The 18,981-nt window shown below is 52.4% G+C and overlaps 1 protein-coding gene across 8 annotated transcripts in view; it reads right to left on the reverse strand.

The window, feature by feature from the left end:
* The window catches only part of LOC101593628 (regulator of G protein signaling 3), a 204,278-nt gene that overhangs the window by 15,597 nt on the left and 169,700 nt on the right, over nucleotides 1-18,981 (reverse strand). The window contains exon 1 of one of the 8 annotated variants that reach the window (XM_045158651.1): nucleotides 14,329-14,597. The exons of 3 other annotated variants lie outside the window; for them this stretch is intronic. In XM_045158651.1, coding sequence (XP_045014586.1) covers nucleotides 14,329-14,382 — 54 coding nt within the window. In that variant the 5' untranslated portion in view covers nucleotides 14,383-14,597. Of the gene's footprint in view, nucleotides 1-1,104; nucleotides 1,211-5,229; nucleotides 5,250-13,958; nucleotides 14,108-14,134; nucleotides 14,152-14,328; nucleotides 14,598-18,981 lie in introns of those variants that run through there. 4 more of the 8 variants (XM_045158647.1, XM_045158657.1, XM_045158641.1 and 1 more) reach the window with 4 other exon arrangements.

Raw genomic sequence — 18,981 nt, forward strand, 5'->3', positions numbered from 1 at the left:
GAAAGTGAAAGGGCCTGCTTGGCAGAGAGGAAGCAGGAGCATCAAAGGAGTCTGAGATGACCTGGCTGGGGTCAGGGAGGGGACCCTGAGCTCTGGTTTCCAGGTCCAAGATAGGCCGCACTGACTCCATGGCCTCCCTGCCCTTGGAATCCTGCTGGCCTAGGAGTGGCTACCCAGCAACTCCGTCTCTGACACATCCCCATGTCCCCGCTGCATGACGGGGAGGGCCAGGGGGAGCCCGGCCGAGCCCGGCACTGTCCTTTCTGGGTCTCCAAGTGAACACATGTGAAATGCGACAGCCGCCATGCACGCACGACAGACCAGGAGAAGACAGCTGCTAAAGGGTATGAGCACAGTGATGGTGGCTGCTCAGATTTGAACGAGGGGTGAGAGGGGAACTCTGAGCTCAAGGGCCCCAGAGGCTTGTCTTCCCGCAGGCCGCCAGAAGCACACTGCGCTCCCCGCCCCGAAGCAGAGTCGGTCATCACGACAACACCTCTCCTGTTCTAGAACCAAAGGCAATTCAGGGCTAAACCCAGCCCTGCCAGGCTGATCCCAGGTAGAAACAGAGACCCTCCAGTGAGGGGCAGGATGTCCGAGGGCTCAGCCTGGACTGGCCCAAAGCCACCTCACACAATTCGGGGGCTACAGCCAGAGCCTCAGTCCTCAGCCCACTGCCCATCCACCAGGAAATATCTCCATGGAAAGCAAACTGCCCTGCACCCCATGTTCCTATTGCCCTGCCCCCCACACAGCTAGAACCACCACCACCCCCCCAACCTGCCTGCCAGTCCTGGGGAAAGATGGAAGGAAACAGCAGCTGGGTGCCCTCAGGGCCTGGCACAGAGTGCCACTAACAGAGAAGCAGGATGAACTTCCCTTTCCCTGGGAGGTGGGTGGGGGTGTGGCCCAGGTCTGTCCGAGGGGTGCCCGTTGGCAGAGCCCACTCTGTCCCCTTAGGGAAAGTGCAGCAACAGGCCCTGAAACCAGAAATGCAAGTCTGCCTGCCTCTGCCAACTCAGCTGCAGTCGGAGGCCAAGCCAAACAGAACCAAGGGTGGAAGAGCCACTACAGCAGGGGGCGCCTGTCCCCAGGGGGCCCTACCTTGAGGGATCGGCCTGGAAACTCAGAACGACAGGAGGGCTCTGAGAGCCCGGCGATGATGTGTTTGGTTGCCCCAGTCAGAATCTGACTTGGGTCCTGCCGGGCCGCTCTATAGCTGCGCTCCTCTGGCTGAGCTTCCCAACCTCTGGGAGCCTCGTCTCTGCCCGCGGAGAGCAGCCCAGGGATGTTACTGCGGACTCGCAGGCTGTGGTTAGTCCCTGGCTCGGGAAGTGCACTAGATCCAACGGGAGCTATTCGTAGTCTAGTCTTATTTTAGAAACGGGGAGCTGAGGCACTCAGGCAGTGAGAGAATTACCTAAGAAGCCAGAGTCTGATGCAGGTTAAGGCTCCTGCTCCCCTCTCCCACATGCAGGGTGTGAGTTCTGTCCAGTGCTTTGGTCTGTCCCAACCACACAGAGCCGGTCATTCACAGACGAGACCCAGAGCCCACTGTTCTGCGCTGTGCTCCCAGGCAGGGCCTGTGTGAGCTGCGACTACTGTGGGCAGGTTTGGTCAGGCCACTGTTCCTGGGAGAGCTCGTTGGGGTAGGAGTGGCTTGAGGAGGTGCTCTGGAAGGAGCTACCAGAGAACCCCAGGGGCAGGAGGTGGCAGGTGCAGCAGCGCATGGTGGCAGAGAGGAGATAAAGGCAAGGGCGAGGTTGCAGAATAAGCGGAAGGCGTGGATTGCCCCGTCAGCAACGGAACGACATGGGCAGAGCTATCTACGCCAAACCTGCTCTGGGCAGTGCTTGGCAGGATGTGGGGGTGGGTGGGATGCATGCATGCGTGTATGCATTCACTGATTCAGCTTCCAGGCAGTACTGTAGCAACTGTGAAGACAGTACAGAACAAGCCAGGTGCTCTTTGCCATCAGCTAAGCAAAAAGTCCAGCACAGGATAATGGGTTGTAAGAAGTGTGTTGGGCGCTATCTATCGTGGAGGGAGTACAGGTAGCTGGGGCCGTATAGGCAGGCAGCTGCTGCAACTGGCTAGGGTGACAAGAATCTAGCCAGGGTACTCCACAAGGGCCAAGTTGTTCTGACATGGCCTAGGTCCCATGTGCTGGCTGCCACTGTCTCACCTTCCTGGGGGATGGGCATCTCTCTAGCCATCACTTCTTCGGCTCAGCTGGACCAGGGTTAATTCTGCCCTGGTCTCACTTGCTGGCAACCACAGGAAATGAGCCAGGCCCTTCAAATGGAGCCACTGCACAGGGTTTAATCAAATCCTCTCCCAAGTGCAGTCCAGAGCTTGGAACAGGCTGAGAAAGGGTGGCGGCTATAGTGCTCAGAGCTACCACTCACAACAGCTTTGGCTGCTGGTCCCAACCCCTCCCCCCACCAAGCCACCACCACCAGCTATTGGAGTTGGAGGTTTTGGTAGTGGGGATGCTGGAAATGACTTGCCCAGTGTCATGTGGCTACCAGCACTGTTGACCCCAGAGGCAACCTGTGGCTCATGATTCATCCCAGCCTCCAGATGCCAGGCACAGCACTGGCCCTCAAAAACCACTTCCTGCTCTATGAGGCGGGACACTGGAGTTGGATTGCCTCTGTTTCAGGGAGGCTCTTACACAAGTCAGGATTTTTTTTTTTTTTTTCAGAAGAAGCACTGGTCAGGAATCCAGAAGACCAGAACTGGAGTCCTCCCCCTGCTCAGTCATTGGCTAAGCATAAGATCCCAGGATGCCTGGTTTTCTCTGCCATGAAATGGGTTATGGATGTCTGCTGCCCTGTTACAGAACTGAGAAAGGCCAAAAAAGTACTTGGGGAGCAGGAAGTCCTCTGCAAGAGAAAGAGGCCCTCAAGACGGTTGTGCAGCCTGGCAGCCCCCTTCCCCAGCCTCGGCTTTGCTTTAATGCTGAGTTGCCCCTTCAGGTTTGGTACACTCTAGACTTCTGGGTCCCTGGCTCTGCATTGCTTTCCACAAACCTCAGCTGCTAGGCCAGCATTCCACTTTCCCTACCCATCTTCAGCACAGCTCCTCCAGGCCTGCCTTCTGGATAGGCTTCTGCTATCAGCTAAGGGACCACTGTCTTCCATCCCCCAACTGGGCAAGTGGGGCAAAGGCTGAGAAGATGTTGGCAGCCCCTCACAGTGATAACACTTAATGCTTCCTGCTGGGGGACCTTGGGCTTGGTCTCTCTGTGCCTCATTTGCTTTAGCCATAACATAAGATTAAGAACAACTCCTCCTAGTGCTATTAGAAAAATAAATGAGGGGGTGGAGATTTATGGCTCAGCAGTTAAAGGAACTTGTGTGCAAAGCCTGATGGCCCAGGTTCAATTCCCAGTACCTATGTAAAGCCAGATGCACAAAGTGGGGCATGTGTCTGGAATTAGTTTGTAGCAACTGAAGGCCCTGTCATGCCCATTCTTTCTCTCTCTCTATCTGTCTCTCTCACCCTCTTTAATCAATAAATATCTTTTTTAAAAAAATAGAAATAAATGAGCTAATATGCATCCCCACTTTGGTACTGTGTGCCCACATAAGTACCCAATAAACAGTAGCCATGACCACCAAGCACAGCTCAGCTTTGACCTCATCCCCTGGATTTCCTCTAACCTATGGCTGATCCCTTCTCTACTCCCCATAGGCTGCTCTGCCTGTCCACTGGGACCTGCTCCAGACCTCTTATCTCAGATCTGTAAGCTCCCTTATGTCCCATCCATTCCTGGGCTACAATCACCCTCTCTGCACCATCGGGACACTTTCCAGTCCACAGAGCCCTCTCCCGAGGCTACACCCCATAGTCCATCCTTTCCAGAAGCCTCATTGAAGAGCTCTTTGATCAAACACTGTTCTAGGCCCCACTTCACATGTGCCAGGCTGAATGCATTGTCTTCTCCTGAGTCCACTCCTCCTCTGGGTCCACTCAACCAGAGTCCTAGATATTATTCTTTCTTCCTTTCCTTTCCCTACTCCCCACCCCCAGCCAGGCCAATCACCAAATCTTTGAAATTTTTCCCTACTAACCCTCAGACATGGGGGAGGCTGAGCATTAGGGACAGAGGGGAACACTCTGTGCTTTTTGCTCAATTCTCAAAATTGCTCTAGAAAATAAAGCTTATTGATTTTTTAAAAGAATACTTGTACTCTCCCCACATCCAATACCACACCATCAACCTCCATCAAGTTGGCACTGTGCTTCTACATTCCTTTGGCCATTTTCTGTGCTGTACTTGGGGAAATTTGAACTTGCCACCCTTCTGCTTAAGACCTTCATGTGGTTTCCCAATGCCTCTCAAAGTGCAAATTCTGTCCCCTGAAAGAGCCCAGGAGCCCTCGTTGGATGCTCCCTTATCATACACCTCCTCTGGAGGGCTCTGGACTCCCTGCCACTGCTTGACCTGCACTGCCCTTCTGATCCAAGCAGGCCCTGCTTTGGCTCATCAGGATCAGGGCCCCAGCTCACTCCCATCCTCACTCCTAGAGTTACTCAGCGAATGTCTACAGAACCCAGCCATATGCCAGATGCAGGAACCAAACAGCAACATGACATATCTCTACCTTCCAAAGGAGTCAGGTCTGTGAGGGCAAGACTCTGTTAAAGGGTCAGATTAGTCTCTCTCTAGTCAGGCCTGCCCTCAAGGCAGCTGGAGAGGTAGGCAGGGCCCTCAGAGGAGGGACTGGGGAGGGCGAGGCAGCTGCAGCTGCAGAGCGCAGACGCACTGGAGGAGGTGCTAGTTCTACGGGACAGGGGCCTGGTGTGCTGGGGAATTCAGACCTTACCCTGAAAGCAGTGTTTGACTCATAGAACCGTGTGCTGGCTCACTCACCTCTCCTCCCCACAAAGGTTTTTCTACTTGCTTGTTTCAAGTTTGTCACGTTACCTTTAAGCCCCAGTTTCCATATTTGCAAAATGGGACCGCATGATCCTGACCTCACAGGGTTGTTGGACATAAGGAGAATGTAAAGGACCATCACAGCGCCTGGCATATAGCAGGTGCTTAATGAATGATCACCACCCCTGCCATCTCCATCATGATTTGTTTCTACTATCTCCAGTCCTGCCTTCCCCATTCCTACAAGTGCTTTTCTGGTTCCTATGTATACCCAGGCCTCTTTCCCAGAGGATCCCTTTCCCATCACCTCCCCCAAGAGCCCTGCACACCTCTTCTGTTACCTCTTTGCTCCTACTGTCCCTGGGCCAGGCTTGAGTAGGGAGAGACTGACCCGATCTCCACTTGAGTCTCTCCACCACAGACCCAACACCATCAGCATACAGCTGGGTCTTGTTGCTGTTTGGCTCCAGGGCCTGGAATGGCCTTGGCACGCGGCTGAGCTCTGTAGACATTTGCTGAGCAACTCTGGGGACAGGGGTGGGGATGGTAAATGAGCCAGGGCCACAGTCCTCATGAGCCAAAGTGGGGCCTGCCTGGGCCAGGAGGGCAGCGCAGGCCAAGCACAGGCAGGGGAGCCCAGAGCCCTCTGGTCAGGGCATGCGAGGGACCATCTTACTGGGGTTTACATGCAGGAAGGGGACTTGAAGAGGCAGAGTTATGAGCATGCAAGTGCACCGACACAGATGGACAGATGGATGGACGAACACACACACACACACACACACACACACACAAAGAGTTGGGGCTCCTGATTCCAAAGGCCTGCTCTTTCTGCTCCCCATCATGACCTTTCTTGCCTGAGTGTCCGCGGGGCAGGCGCTGTGCTAGGCTTTGGAGAGCGAGCCGGGAGGTGGTGAGCAGGGCTACGGGCAGGGCCTGCTGTCATTCCAAGCGGTTGGGCACAGAGTAGCAGGAATGTGACTCAGCTGGTGCGGGGAGGATCATAGTGCCACACCCCTGGAGACCCTCCCAAACGCCCTCTCTCCCAAGGACCACTTCCAAATGGAACTTTTCTGTAACATCCTACTCTAGGTTCACAGAACAACACAACAACAAAAAACCTCTATCATGCCAAGAAGACCCCAGGGAAGGGTACAAATAGCACTGTGGGCACAAGGCCAGCCTCTGGAACTGTGTCAGGGAACTGGGGTTGATGCCCACCTCCTAACCTTGTGCCATAGTTAGTGTGCCACGTTGGAGTGGGTGGAGGCAGAACCTAGCACAATGCAGTACACAGCACACAGTGGTGCCCCTCTGCTCACTAATGAGCCCAAGGAACTGACCCTAGACGAAGGCTTCAATAAACAACAGCTTGGCAGACAGGGAGCACTTGGAGAGAAGGTTGGAGGAAGAAAGTTCACTGTGGTGAAGAACTGGAGCCCAGAGACAAATTGGGGCTAAAATTCTGACTCCGTCACTTTCCTGCTTGGTGCAGATGTGCAGCCTGTTGTGTGTCTTGAAAGGCTGGATTTCGTCAGGCACAATATGGTGATCCAAACACCTTGTCCCCACATCTGCCAGTGCTGGGAGGTGACCAGCATAAAGTGCAAGGCGTGTATCTGACGCATCAGAGGTGCTCAGTAAGTAGTTCCAACTCCTGATCACATTATTCATCCCATCCCCCCACCATCACTGGTACCAGCGCCCACCCTTAGACCCAGTTCTGGGACTTAGTACATCATTCTGACCCTTACAACAGCCTAGAGTAGGAGTCTTCGTAGCTTCATATTTCAAGGGAGGGAGATGGAGCCCACAGCAAAAGCCTTGGAGGCTGGGGAGAGTCAAGATTATATCCCGCCTTCCCCCCTGAGCTGTCATCCTAGCTCTCTGTGTAACTTGGCACATCACTCCCATGCTGGGCATCACTCTCTCCACAGTCTATCCAGCCCCCAATCTTGGCCAGCCCAGAAGGCCAGCTTTCAGCCTAAGGCATAGCCACATCTTCTTGTGGGGACAGCAAGGGCAAGAGAGGCAAGAAGTCCACTTTCCAGTGATCCCCCTGCCTGGTGTGCCTACCTTCTTCCTAAACTACCTCTCTCTTCAGGGCCTATAGCGCTTGGGGGCTCTGGTGAATGGCAGGGGCGAGGGTCAGAAGGGAAGCTCTTCTGCCTGGTGACACTGGAGTGCACATCTGGACATAGGACTCAGCTGCAGCTCTGCAGCTAAAGGTTACTCTCCAAGGGCCCCCAGCACCCGCCTCCCTCACCACTGAGCCCCTCTCTGAGACAGGGATAATGCTAAGCTGGGGCTGACCCACACTCATACTCCTATTATCCCATCTCATGTAGCCTCATGTAGCACAAAACCTCTGCACCAAACCCTCCAGAATAAAGTCCCAGATCCTCACCCTGTGTGCTCTGTACCCCATACCTCACCATCACCATGTCTGCTTTTCTACCTACAAACATACTCTCGGGCAGTCTACACCTGTTCTCAGGTTGCCCCTCTGGCACAGAAAATCCTCCATGTCCCATCCACCTGAGAACACTACACGCCCTGCAAAAGCCCAGCCCACCCCTCTTCCTGTGACCTCTAACAAAGACAACAAGGTCCCACAGTGAGAAAGGCTGGGCTTTACACTAAATTGGATATCTCCTCTGGGAAAATGAATCTTGACTTCTACATCACACTGTGCAGAAAAAAAAAAAAAAAAACATTTCAAAGAGATCTAACTATGAAACATAAAATGACAAAACTTATGAAGTAAGTGAGTTGGCCCTCCATATCTGTGGGTTTCATACTTACAGATTCAACCACTCACAGATAAAAAATTTGAAAAACTATTTCATCTGTACTGAAAATGCACAACTTTTCTTCTTTGTCAGCACCCCCTAAACAATACCGTACACATCTATTCTGATACCTGAAACTACTAATGCATATCCAGATAGGGAAACTGACATGTTCTCTCTCTTACAACAGCATGGAATTCACATTCTATCAGATATCATCAGTAATCCAACGATGATTTACACTATACAAGAGAGTGTGCATGTGATATGCAAGCATTACAGCATTTAATATGAGGGACTTGAGCATCCACAGAACAGGCATCTCCAGGGACTCCAGGAGCCAATTCCCAACAGATGCCAAGTAATAACAGTAATAAGCAAAGAAACCAAAACACTCAACATTCTCCATAAGTGAAAAACGTTAGCAAATTGGCCTGCATTAAAATCAAGAACTTCTTTTCTTTAAATAATCTCTAACAAGACTGAAAAGATAAGCCCTAGGCTGGGAGAACATATTTACAATGTGTTCATCAAACACTGAACACACACACATCCAGAATCTTGTTTAAGTTCCCACAAACCAATCAAAGAAGACAGACAATCCAATAGGAAAGTGGTGAAAAGACTTGAAGAACGGGCACTTTGCCAATGATGTTATCCAAATGTGAAATCAGCATATGCAAAGGGACACATCCTCCTTAGTCATCAAGGAAATGCAAATGAAAACCACAATTAGATATCCCAATATCTGATACCAGTAGTGTTGCTAAGTACTCAACAGGCAATGCCACAGACTGCTTGAAGGAGTGTACATTGGCATCACACTTTGGAAAATAGTAATGGTATCCACAAAGCCTAATTATACACAACTTTATGAGTCAGTTATTGCAAACCTTAGATATCGACCCAGCAGAAAGCAGAGATGGCACCTCAAAAGACATATTGGTAGAGATCCCTAGCAGTACTACCTGTTACAGCCTTGAACTAGAAGTAACCGAAACATTCATCAAAAGTAGAACAGGGAGCTGGAGAGATGGCTTAGTGGTTAAGGCATTTGCCTGCAAAGCCAAAGGACCTAGGTTCGATTCCCCAGGACCCACATAAGCCAGATGCACAAGATGACGCATGCATCTGGAGGTCAATTGCAGTGGCTCAATACCTAAGCACACCCATTCTCTCTCTTTCTCTTTCCTTCTCTCTCCCTCTGTCTGACTCTGTCTCTCTCAAATAAATAATTAAAAATAAAAATATTTTTAAAAAATGTAGAATGGGGAGCTAGAGAGATTGCTTAGTGGTTACAGCATTTCCCTGCAAAGCCTCAGTTCAATTCCCTAGGACCCACATAAGCCAGATGCACAAGGTGGCGCACGTGTCTGGAGTTCGTTTGCAGTGGCTGGAGGCCCTGGTGGTGCCCCCATTCTCTCTCTCTCCTCCTCTCTCTCTTGCTCTCTCAAATAAATAAAGTGATGCACATGTCTGGTACACATGTCTGGAGATGGATTGTGGTGACTGAAGACACTGGTATGCCAATTTTGTTTCTCTCTCTCTTGTTCTCTCTTTCTCTCACACACACACATTTATAAAAAAGGCCAGTCTATCAGGCTTGCCTCAAAAAAAAAAAAAAAAAAGTAGAACGGGAGCCGGGTATGGTGGCACATGCCTTTAATCCCAGCACTTGGGAGGCAGAGGTAGGAGGATCATTGTGAGACTATAGAGTGTCTTCCATGTCAGGTCAGCCTGAGCCACAAGTGAGACACTGCATCAGAAAATAAAAGAAAAAGCAGGATAGATAAACTGAGGCACAAGCATACAGGGAAACACAGAACTGAAATAAGAATGAGCAAAATAAAACTCTAGACAACTCACTGATGAATCTCATCATCAAAATGCTAATGACAAGAAATCAGTCTGAAAGAATGCATACTCAAGGGTTCCACCGAACAAGTCCAAAGTCAAAAGAAAAAGTTCCAAATCAGGCAAGTAAGCAATCAGAAATCTGGACAGGAGACACCTTGGAGGCAGACGTGTATGAGGTACTGGCAAGTTCTGCTTCTCAAGCTGGATGGGGGCTACATGGGTGTGTCCACTTGATGAAAGGTTGTCAGCTGCACTCTTGTAATCTTTCTCTAAGTACTCTACACTTCAATGTGAAAGTTTATTTTAAGGACAAACAAAAGCCTTCACCAGTGTCTCCCTGCTTCTGCCCGAGCCCTCCGCTCTTTCCCCTGGAAGCTCCCCGGCCCTCGTGTGTTCCTTTGAGCCCTTCTGAAGCGCTGCAGCCCAGCCTCCTGCTTGCTGAAAGAACGCCTTCCATGACAGACCAGTCCCTTCCCTAGCCATCTCAGCTCCACAGTTGCATCTAGTAACAGCCAACCATGAGACAAGGTGACAAGGCACTCGCTCTGCAAGATGACCTGGAGTATATGGGCACCTCATCTGCACAGTGAGGTTGGGCCACTGCCTGAGGGGCACAGCAGGAGGGTCAGGGTCCTACCTCAGGGCACATACTGTCAAGTGGGGTCGGCTCTTCCCACAGCAAGCGCCTACACCAGCATACTCAACTTCACTCCTGTAGGAAGCGTCGCTGAGGACCCCAGGCGGCACTGGGTGCCAGGGTCCCCACAGCCCCCAGCGCACCTCACCACGGAAGCTGTGCTGCGTCTACCCGTTATCTGCTCATCATTAGCATGGGGGTAGGCTGAGGCTGCTACGTCCATGCTTCCAGTACCTGGCAAGGGCATGGCACCCTAAGGTACTTTTTGTTTGTGGGAGGGAAGAAGATAGTACAAAGCTACAATTTAGACACACTGGGAACTCCATCCATTGCAGCCTCAGCCATGCACTTCTCATGGCCTGGTTAGACATCAGTTACAGACCCTGACCTGAGGCCATGCCACCTTCCATTCCACATCCTTCTCTCTGGCTGCCACCAGCCTTTTCTAAAGGTTCCTCGCAGCCATTTGGACCCAAGAAGCTCTTCCAAGCCTTTTCTCTGTCCTGATCCATGCACAGTCCCTCATCCTCTGCCACCTGCCTTGGAGTCCTTGAGATCCTGCTATCAGACTGAGGGTGATCCCACCAAGAAGTGACATGTGATTAACACATGCCTGGCTCCGTTCCCTCATAACTCACTACACACCCAACTCTGTAAGGTGGAGACATGAGTATTTCTGGGACACAGTGCCCAGAAGGGAGATATTTTGGAAACGGCCTGGCTCCTAGCCCATTTGAAGCAGAGGGTATACCTTGCAGCACTCTACATATGTTCTGTGATGACCTGGGCCACTGTCAGAAGGAATCAGGGCATCCCGAGACCCTCTCCCCCCTCCTCAGTGTGGGGACGCTCTCATCTCCGGTGCGGATTATGCCACGGCCCCCTCCATCCCACCCCCTTCTCCACACCTGGACGCCAGGGTGTAACTGCTTGTACAGGGGAGGGCTGAGCCCAGATGGCCTGCTGTGAATGGCTCCAGCCTCCCTGGCCTTAGGGGGCTGAGCCATAAGCAGCCTTGTTTATCCCTAAGAGAAATGATGGTTTTCCCTGAGCAATGACATCTTAGAAACGGCCTGGCTCCACAAACAACAACAAACCTCCCAGCCAGGGCCTGGGGTGCAGCTTGCATGAGAAGGCTTCTACCCAGAGGCGCCCGAGGAAAAGGTCAGAGGCTGCTTCTCGGCTGAGCCAGACCCTGTCATTGACCCTGACTCTTGGAGCTCAGGAAAGAGAGGGGATCGGCAGAAAACTAGAGTATCTGATGGCTGGAAGGGGAGTGGCAGTACCTGGTCCAGTCCCTGGTTACTCCAAAGGGGGTACCAGCTAGAAAAGGGGGCAGTGAGCAGAAGGATCCTGGCCTCCTGGGTTTTCTCTACTGCATATGTTGCTTTTCCAGAGAATGGTAGCTTGGAATAGGTAAGCCCATGTCCATAAAGGAGTGTGTCGATGGGGAGTCCAAAAGAGAAAGTACCTCAAGATGAAACCCAGGTACCCTGAGACACATAGACCTGGGCTGGGGTGCCCAGAGGCCAGCATGCTGGTCCCTGCTGTGCAGCTGGGTCCTGCACAACCTCAGGGGAGCCCTTCCTTTTCTGCCTCAGGCCCCTCTCTATCCAGAAGGTAAACAGACTGCCAGCTTAAAGGCCTTGGAGACCAAATGGGAAGCAGCTCTTACACCCTCCAGGGACCTCGCATACGCATGCTTCCTCCCCAGCTCTGATCTTCTGAGTGGGCCAGGCAGACCCCTGGCTGAGAACCAGTCCTCAAGACCCAGCCTGACTAATGACCATCCCAAGCAGACACAGGAAGCTGAGCTCCAAGCCCCTGGAGCTTGTGGGAAGGACCGTAATATCACCGTGAGCCACCCAGGGCTGTCCACCTCCCACAGCCTGGACTATGAGATGGACACCACCCAGCAAGCATGGCTCCCAATAGGCTTGGCCAAAGGGCTCAGACATAGTGAAGTCAAAAATGCTCCCTGTCTCACCTCCCAACGAACCCAGCTCCCAATCGCTAGGCTCTCTGGATGCAAGGCTGACCTGCAGAGACAACAGCCCTTCCTGAGGGAGCCAGGGCTCTAGCGAGCAGCATGCCTCTCTTGTCAGGCACAGTACTAGGGTGGCTGAGAACCTGCGCTGCCTTGGACATCAGAGCATGTCCTCCAGAAAAACCTATCCTAACTAGCCAGGGCAACTCAACACCCCTCTTCAACCATGCCCCAGGAGCAAGCCAGGCCCATGGGTGACTAAGGGATGAATAAAGCCCATATCCTACTTAAATAGGACACAAGCAGCCACTGGGGGTGCCACTACTGATAGACAGACTTATGCACTCCACTTGTGCAAGGTGGGTAGGGCTAAGACCTGGAGGGAAGACTAAAGAGGGGCTTTCAAAGCAAACAGAACAGCATCACAAAAGCAGAGAAGAAAGACAGGGAGTGAGGTGCTTTCACTGACACAACCCCCACCCCCATAATCAGGAGCCTAACTAGCAATCCTGACTCAAAGCCCTAGAGATTTCCCGATGAAGGGATGCTGCCTCTGTGGCCTCCATCCTCACCATGTGCCTATTTCTCAGATGCCAGGCTGAACCAGAGGGTGTCTCATTGTGGAACTTGGATCCCTGGAGAGCCCGCCCTTGGATAAGCCATGCCACATGCCAGGGCCAGGAAGAGGGGAGGAACCCCTTGGTTGGACACGGAGGACTCAGGGAGCTGAGCTGGAAACTCTGAGTGGGGCTGCAGTGTCCTGGCTGACATCCGGCGGGTGGCACAGAAGCAAGTCTCTGTAGCTCCGACCCTCAGGAGGTTATGCCCACCGTGGGCATCTTGAGAAGAAACCAGGAGCTTTTGGTACAAAGCTGGAGACCACCAGGGTGGAAAAAAAGTTAGTGAAGAGTCCCTGAGAAGACTGGTGGGCAGGCATCTTGAGCCGGGAGTGCCAGATTTGGACCTCAGGTCAAGGCAGTGGCTTCCCAGGGGCAGTGTCCTTGCTACTCTGGGAGGCAGAAGAGTTCCATCCTGCTTTGACTCAGTCACAGCCTGCTCTTTGAACTTGGACATGGCCTCTCCCCTTTCTAGGCTCAGATTCTCCTGCCAGTCCTGAGCCCTAGGTTTAAGGGCTCTTTTGGGACAAGTGTGGAGACAAGTTGAGAACAGAATGGCCTCTGTCTGCTTGCTTCCAGGGGCTAGTTCTGGGGTATGAGTGGGTCTCAACTGGAGCCAAGGGAGCAGGTGCAGGCCCTGCCCCTGGGGCTCGGAGCTCATGGGACCCGGCAAGTCTGGCTGAATGTGTTTTCAGTGAGCATATCTGCCAAAGGTGAGCCTTGGGGATCTGAGGTAAACCTCAGAGACCAGCTTTGGAAGGAGACCACCTCTTTCCCTGCCATCCCCAGTGCCTGGTGTGTGGCCAGCATCCCTGACACAATAGCTTAGTCTGTTGGCTGAAGGTCCCCTCCCATGCAATGTCCCGACTGGGTCACCAAACATTCCTTGTCTCTCCCAGAAAGAAAAACTGGCTAGCTAACCCAGAAGCTGGGGACAGCAATGGAAACTGAGCCCCCTACCCCTGTAGAACCAACAACCTCAACACCACACACACACACACACACACACACACACACCTCAGAACAATAATACAAGTGACTGGCTTGGTTGCAAATACCCATCAATGGCTGCCCTGGGGAAGAAACAATAGAAGCAGGGACATGGGGTGGCTTGGACAAGACCCCCATCCACCCAACACACACACACACACACACACACACACATCACCCAGGAACCTACCCAGCACACTCCAGCAGGGACTCGGGCGACTCTTGGCTGCTGCTCCTGCCAGCCCGCCCGCCCGGGTCTCCACCCGGCTCCTCCCGAGGGCGGGCGGGCAGGCAGGCGGCCGTGTCAAGCTGCTGCCTTCCCCAGACAGAGCTCCTTTGTGTCAGCAGAGCTATTTATGGACTTACCCAAGTTCCCCAGGGGAGCGGTACCTGCTGGGAAAAGCAGAACCAAATGACCAGGTTCCACCTCCCACATCTAGGTAGCGTTTTCAAAATCCTTGCATCACCAGTCCCTCCTCCTCCTCTTCCTCCTCCTCCTAGTTGCCCTCCTCCTCTTCCTCCTCCTCCTCCTCCAGCAAGCGCCCTTCCCAAACACACACCCTGTCCAGCCGGCTGCCACCACTTGGGAGAGAGGCTGACTCTCTTTCTTCCATCAAATAGAAAACTCTGTGATTTCCCAAACCACTTTCACCGGAGGAGTCCAAGATGTCTCAAGGAAGAGTGCTCAGCTAGCTGGTCCTTCAGCAGGAAAGGCATGCTCCAGAGACTGGCTTCCACTCTCTACTAACAATGCCAGCTCTGGATCCTTTGCCACCCACCCCAGGTGCCCAGCTGGCTCCCAAAGTGGGACTCCAGAGAGGCGACCGACACTCTCAGTGGCATCCCCTAGTCCTGGGATCCTGAGCAGGCTCCACCCCAAAGCGCGTCTTGAGAGCTCCCGGGGATGGGGCAGTGCAAAGCCCAGGCTGTCGCTCCCTGGAAGGACCCAACCAATCACTGAGGCTCTCCGGGCACACCCCCCTCCCAGCGTCCCAGCCGGCAGTTGCAATTGAACTCAGGGTCTTGCAGCCAGCACAGCTGACTCTGAGAGCGCAGGGGTCAGACAGTGGCGGCTCCAGTCACTCCAGCAGCATCACCCAGCACAGCTGGACACACGTGTTTGTATTGACCACTCTGAATGCTAAACTCTGGGGAATCCAAGATGGACAGAGAGCTTAAGCTTCCTCTCTCTGCATAATGGCTCAGAAAGGCCTATGAAAGTAGCTCAAGTGCCCCCCCCAGCTACCAATGAAGGGGATCCCACCAACAAGGACTGAACTGTGAAGCAAGGACCCCTAATTCTACTTGAAGCTCCAGCACTGGCAAGTCCCTGCCCCTCACTAAGCCTTGATTTCATCCTCTGTAAAATGGGGCTGGAGCCCACTGACCTGCCCATTCAGAATCAAAAGAGGGTTCTGGGAGCTGGTTCTAGACCCCTGCTCCTAAGCACGGACTCTGCCCCAGGTCCTGGGCCAAAAGCTTCACCTGTGTTCATTCGCCTCAGCATCATCTTGGTTGCTGAGGGCTCTTGCCATCCTGACAGATAAAAACCCCCAGGTTCAGAGTCATCTGTGGTTGAGTATTTTGGTATCCGTGGAGATCAGGGTTTAAGACTCTGGGGTGCTCACTCTCCACCACAGCATCTCCTCACCACTGCAAGCAGTTACTTTGCCAGCACAGAGCTGGTCTCTGAAGCTTGGCTATGCTGCTGTAGCATGCTGTTCAGTGTGGGCAATGCTCCTTGGGCTGTGCTGGACAAGGCAGAGAACGCCCACCCTATACTGCTCCCTCCTGAGTCAAAGGCCCCCGAGGGTCAACGCTCAAGGGGCTGAGCAGGAGCCCTGCCCTCGGCCTCTGCGCACTCCACCTCAGCCCGCGGACCAGACTGAGGCACTGTCCCTTGGCCTCTCACTCTCCCTGGGGGGAGTCTCAGGATCTCGGAATGGGACTCTGACTGTCCTTTGCCCCTTTCTATCTCTGCCTATCCACTTCTGCCTCTCTCACACCCACAAGCACACGCACGCTGTGGTTATGAGAAATTCTTCAGCAGGGTTGATGGAGTTGATGGAGCAGAACGGCCCTCCTCTTAGCTGATCGCTTCCACACTCCACTCAGCACTCAACCTGTCCCAGTAGACAGAGCCAGGTCTCTCCTCTTTCTGGAATCCCAGACTAGAAGGCTGGCCTCTCCTTCAGACTCCTGAGAAGCAGGAAGCCAGGCAGATGAGCCTTGGGAGACGGCCAGTTCCACAGGGGCCGAGCAAGTCTCACTGGGGTCAGCTGGTGGCCAGCATGGATGTTCTGATGCTCGGGATGAGGCTCAGTGGGCAGAGTGCCTGCCTGTCATACATGAAGCCCAGAGTTCAATCTCCACCACCAATCTAAACTGGGTGTGGTGGTATATGTCTCTAATCCCAGAACCAGGAAGTGGAAGCAGAAGAATCAGAAATCCAAGGTCATCCTTAGATACACAGCAAGATCAAGGTCAGCCTGGGCTACATAAGACTCTGTCTCAAGAAAAGAAAAAAAGGGCCAGGTGTAGTGGTGCATGCCTTTAATCGCAGCACTCAGGAGGCAGAGGTAGGAGGATCGCTGTGAGTTCAAAGCCACCCTGGGACTATATAGTTAATTCCAGGTCAGCCTGGACCAGAGTGAGACCCTACCTCGAAAAAAAAAAAAAAAAAAAAAAAAAGGTGCTCTTCTTTCACGAAACTGGTAATTCCCGAGCATGATTAGGAACCAGACATGGGGATGTGGTGGAGAACATGGGTTGGGTTCTACACTCACAGAGACAGACAACAGTGATGGCCTCATTCAAGACCACCATTAGACACTGTATTGTGATGGGCCCAGGGCATAGTGACCAGAATGGATCCAGAACCCATTCATCAGTGGCTGAATCCTATAAGGAGGAAGGAGTGGAGCTGCTCAGGAGCTGCCAGCTTAGGGAGCACCTAGTGCCCCAGATGCCAATAACAGAGCCAGTGGCCTTTCCAGACTACAGATTCAGAGTCCCTGATGGCCAAGCTACTTACACTGGGCCCCTTGGAGGATCTTTCACTCTTCTCTCCCATGAAATGGAGGTGCAGAACAACTGCATGGCTGGGCCAGTAGCAGGGATTACCAACTCCTATTAAGTGACCCACCCACTGTGTCCCGGTGCTTCTCAGTGGAAGCGGGAGAGCCACCATGACAGGGGTCAGGGCCTAGGCACTCAGAGCCCAGACCCATTTGTTTTGGCCTAGTTTTTAAAATTATTTATTTAAGAGAAAAAAAGGCAGACAAAATGGGCACACCAAAGCCTCTAGTCCCTGCAAATGAACTCCAGATACATGTGCTACCTTGTGCATCTGGCTTTACGTGGGTACTGGGGAATAAGATCTGGGTCCTTAGGCTTTACAAGCAAGCACCTAAACTTCTAAGCTATCTCTCCAGCCCTTGGCTCAGTTTGATGCACAAAATTTTCTTATATTTTTTTGAGGCAGAGTCTCACCGTAGCCTAGTATAACCTCAAACTCATAGCAATCGTCCTACCTCAGCTTCCTAAGTGGTAGGATTAAAAGTGTGAGCCATCATGCCTGGCTCAGCTCCACAATTTCTTTAAAACAAACATTTATCTGACATGCTATGCAAGCACTGTTGTAAGCCCTTCTGATTATTTCATTAAAATTCACTAAATCCTCAGAACCGTATGAGATATGATTTCCAATATCACCATTTCACAGAGGAGTAGACAGACATTACAAAACTGTTGAGGTTGCACACTAGCAAGTAGAGTGCTATGGGTCAAGCTGAGCCCACTTTCCACCAAGTCCTGCACACTGCTCCCATTGTGCCCCAACAGCCTCTCCTACTGCTATACTGAAGAAACCAGGGTCAGGCAACCTCCCCAGTATTCAGACAAGCCAGCAGCAGTTCCAGAGCTGAGGCGAGGAGGCTCAGCAGGGACTCCCCCCACTTTTGGAGGACAGCACCCCCATGCAGGGCCTCAGGTTCCAAAGCAACCCTTAAGGATATGTAGCAGAACCCCAAGGATGCTGCACAGTGCCAAGTAGGCTGCTCCCTGCAGCCACAACTGTTGCAAGTCTTTGCCTATCTTCCTTCCTCCGCTGCTGTGCCTGATATGCTGGGTTTGTTCCCAAAACCCTGTGTAGAGCCTTGAAGACACAGAGACATTTCTCCTAACAGACTTCACCAGAGTTAAGTGGAGTCTTGGCAATGCCATGGGAACATGCCTGCATCAACTCAAGCTCAGTGTGCTAGCTCACTTAGAGAGCTAGAAGCTGTTATTCTTAGGGCTCACAGCCCTGGTCAGGGAGTCTACAGACTCCATGCTGACCACAGGGTCAACCACAAAAGTTTAATTTGTTGTTTCAATCCCACTGAGCCTCTGCTCCATGCTCAAGTCTGTGCCCAGAACTAAGGCTTCAGAGCAGGGGCTGGGGTGAACCTAAAGCTGGATATGGTAGATGTGGGCACTGACCGGCTGGCCTGCCACATGCTATCCTCTGGGGCCCTAGCACCAGGGCAGATCACCCACTCTCCTACTGCTTTCTATCTCATAAGCCTTGTGGACAAAGATAGAACAGATGTCCTCAGATTCAAGTTCACAGAGAGCTCTAGCCTAAATCCCTTCCCCCTTTCTGATTTCTACCCTTCAGCTCTAAAATGAGGCCAGAGTCTGAGAGTCCCAGCCCCATCTCTCCCCTGAGTGGCCAGTCCACATCCCTCAAAGCTCTCTCACTGAAAGAACTGGCCTAGTCTGTGGTCTTCGGAAAGTCTACAGCCTCTGGGAACCTAGAACTCTGAATGCGAATTAATACTGGACAAGGGCTGGAGGGATGGCTTAGCAACTAATGTGTTTGCCTGCAAAGCCAAAGGACCCAGGTTCGATTCCCCAGAACCCATGTTAGCCAGCTGCACAAGGGGGTGCACGTGTCTGGAGTTCATCTGTAGTGGCAGGAAGCCCTGGTGCACCCATTCTCTCTCTCTCTCTCTCTCCCTCTTTATCTGTCAAATAAATAAAAAGAAAAGAAAATTTAAAAATGTTTTAAAAAAATGCTGGACAAGCCACTTTAATGTAGATGAGCCTTAGTTTCCTCATCTGTAAACGTGGGCTATGGCCATCTGCCTGGGCCTCATGGGGAACTAAATGAGGTGGTAGGCACGGGGTGCCTGGCACACAGTAAACGCTCAATAAGCCAGAACTGTCAT

This window comes from Jaculus jaculus, chromosome 1 (assembly GCF_020740685.1).
Source record: "Jaculus jaculus isolate mJacJac1 chromosome 1, mJacJac1.mat.Y.cur, whole genome shotgun sequence".
In the NCBI taxonomy this organism is placed as follows: Eukaryota; Metazoa; Chordata; class Mammalia; order Rodentia; family Dipodidae; genus Jaculus; species Jaculus jaculus.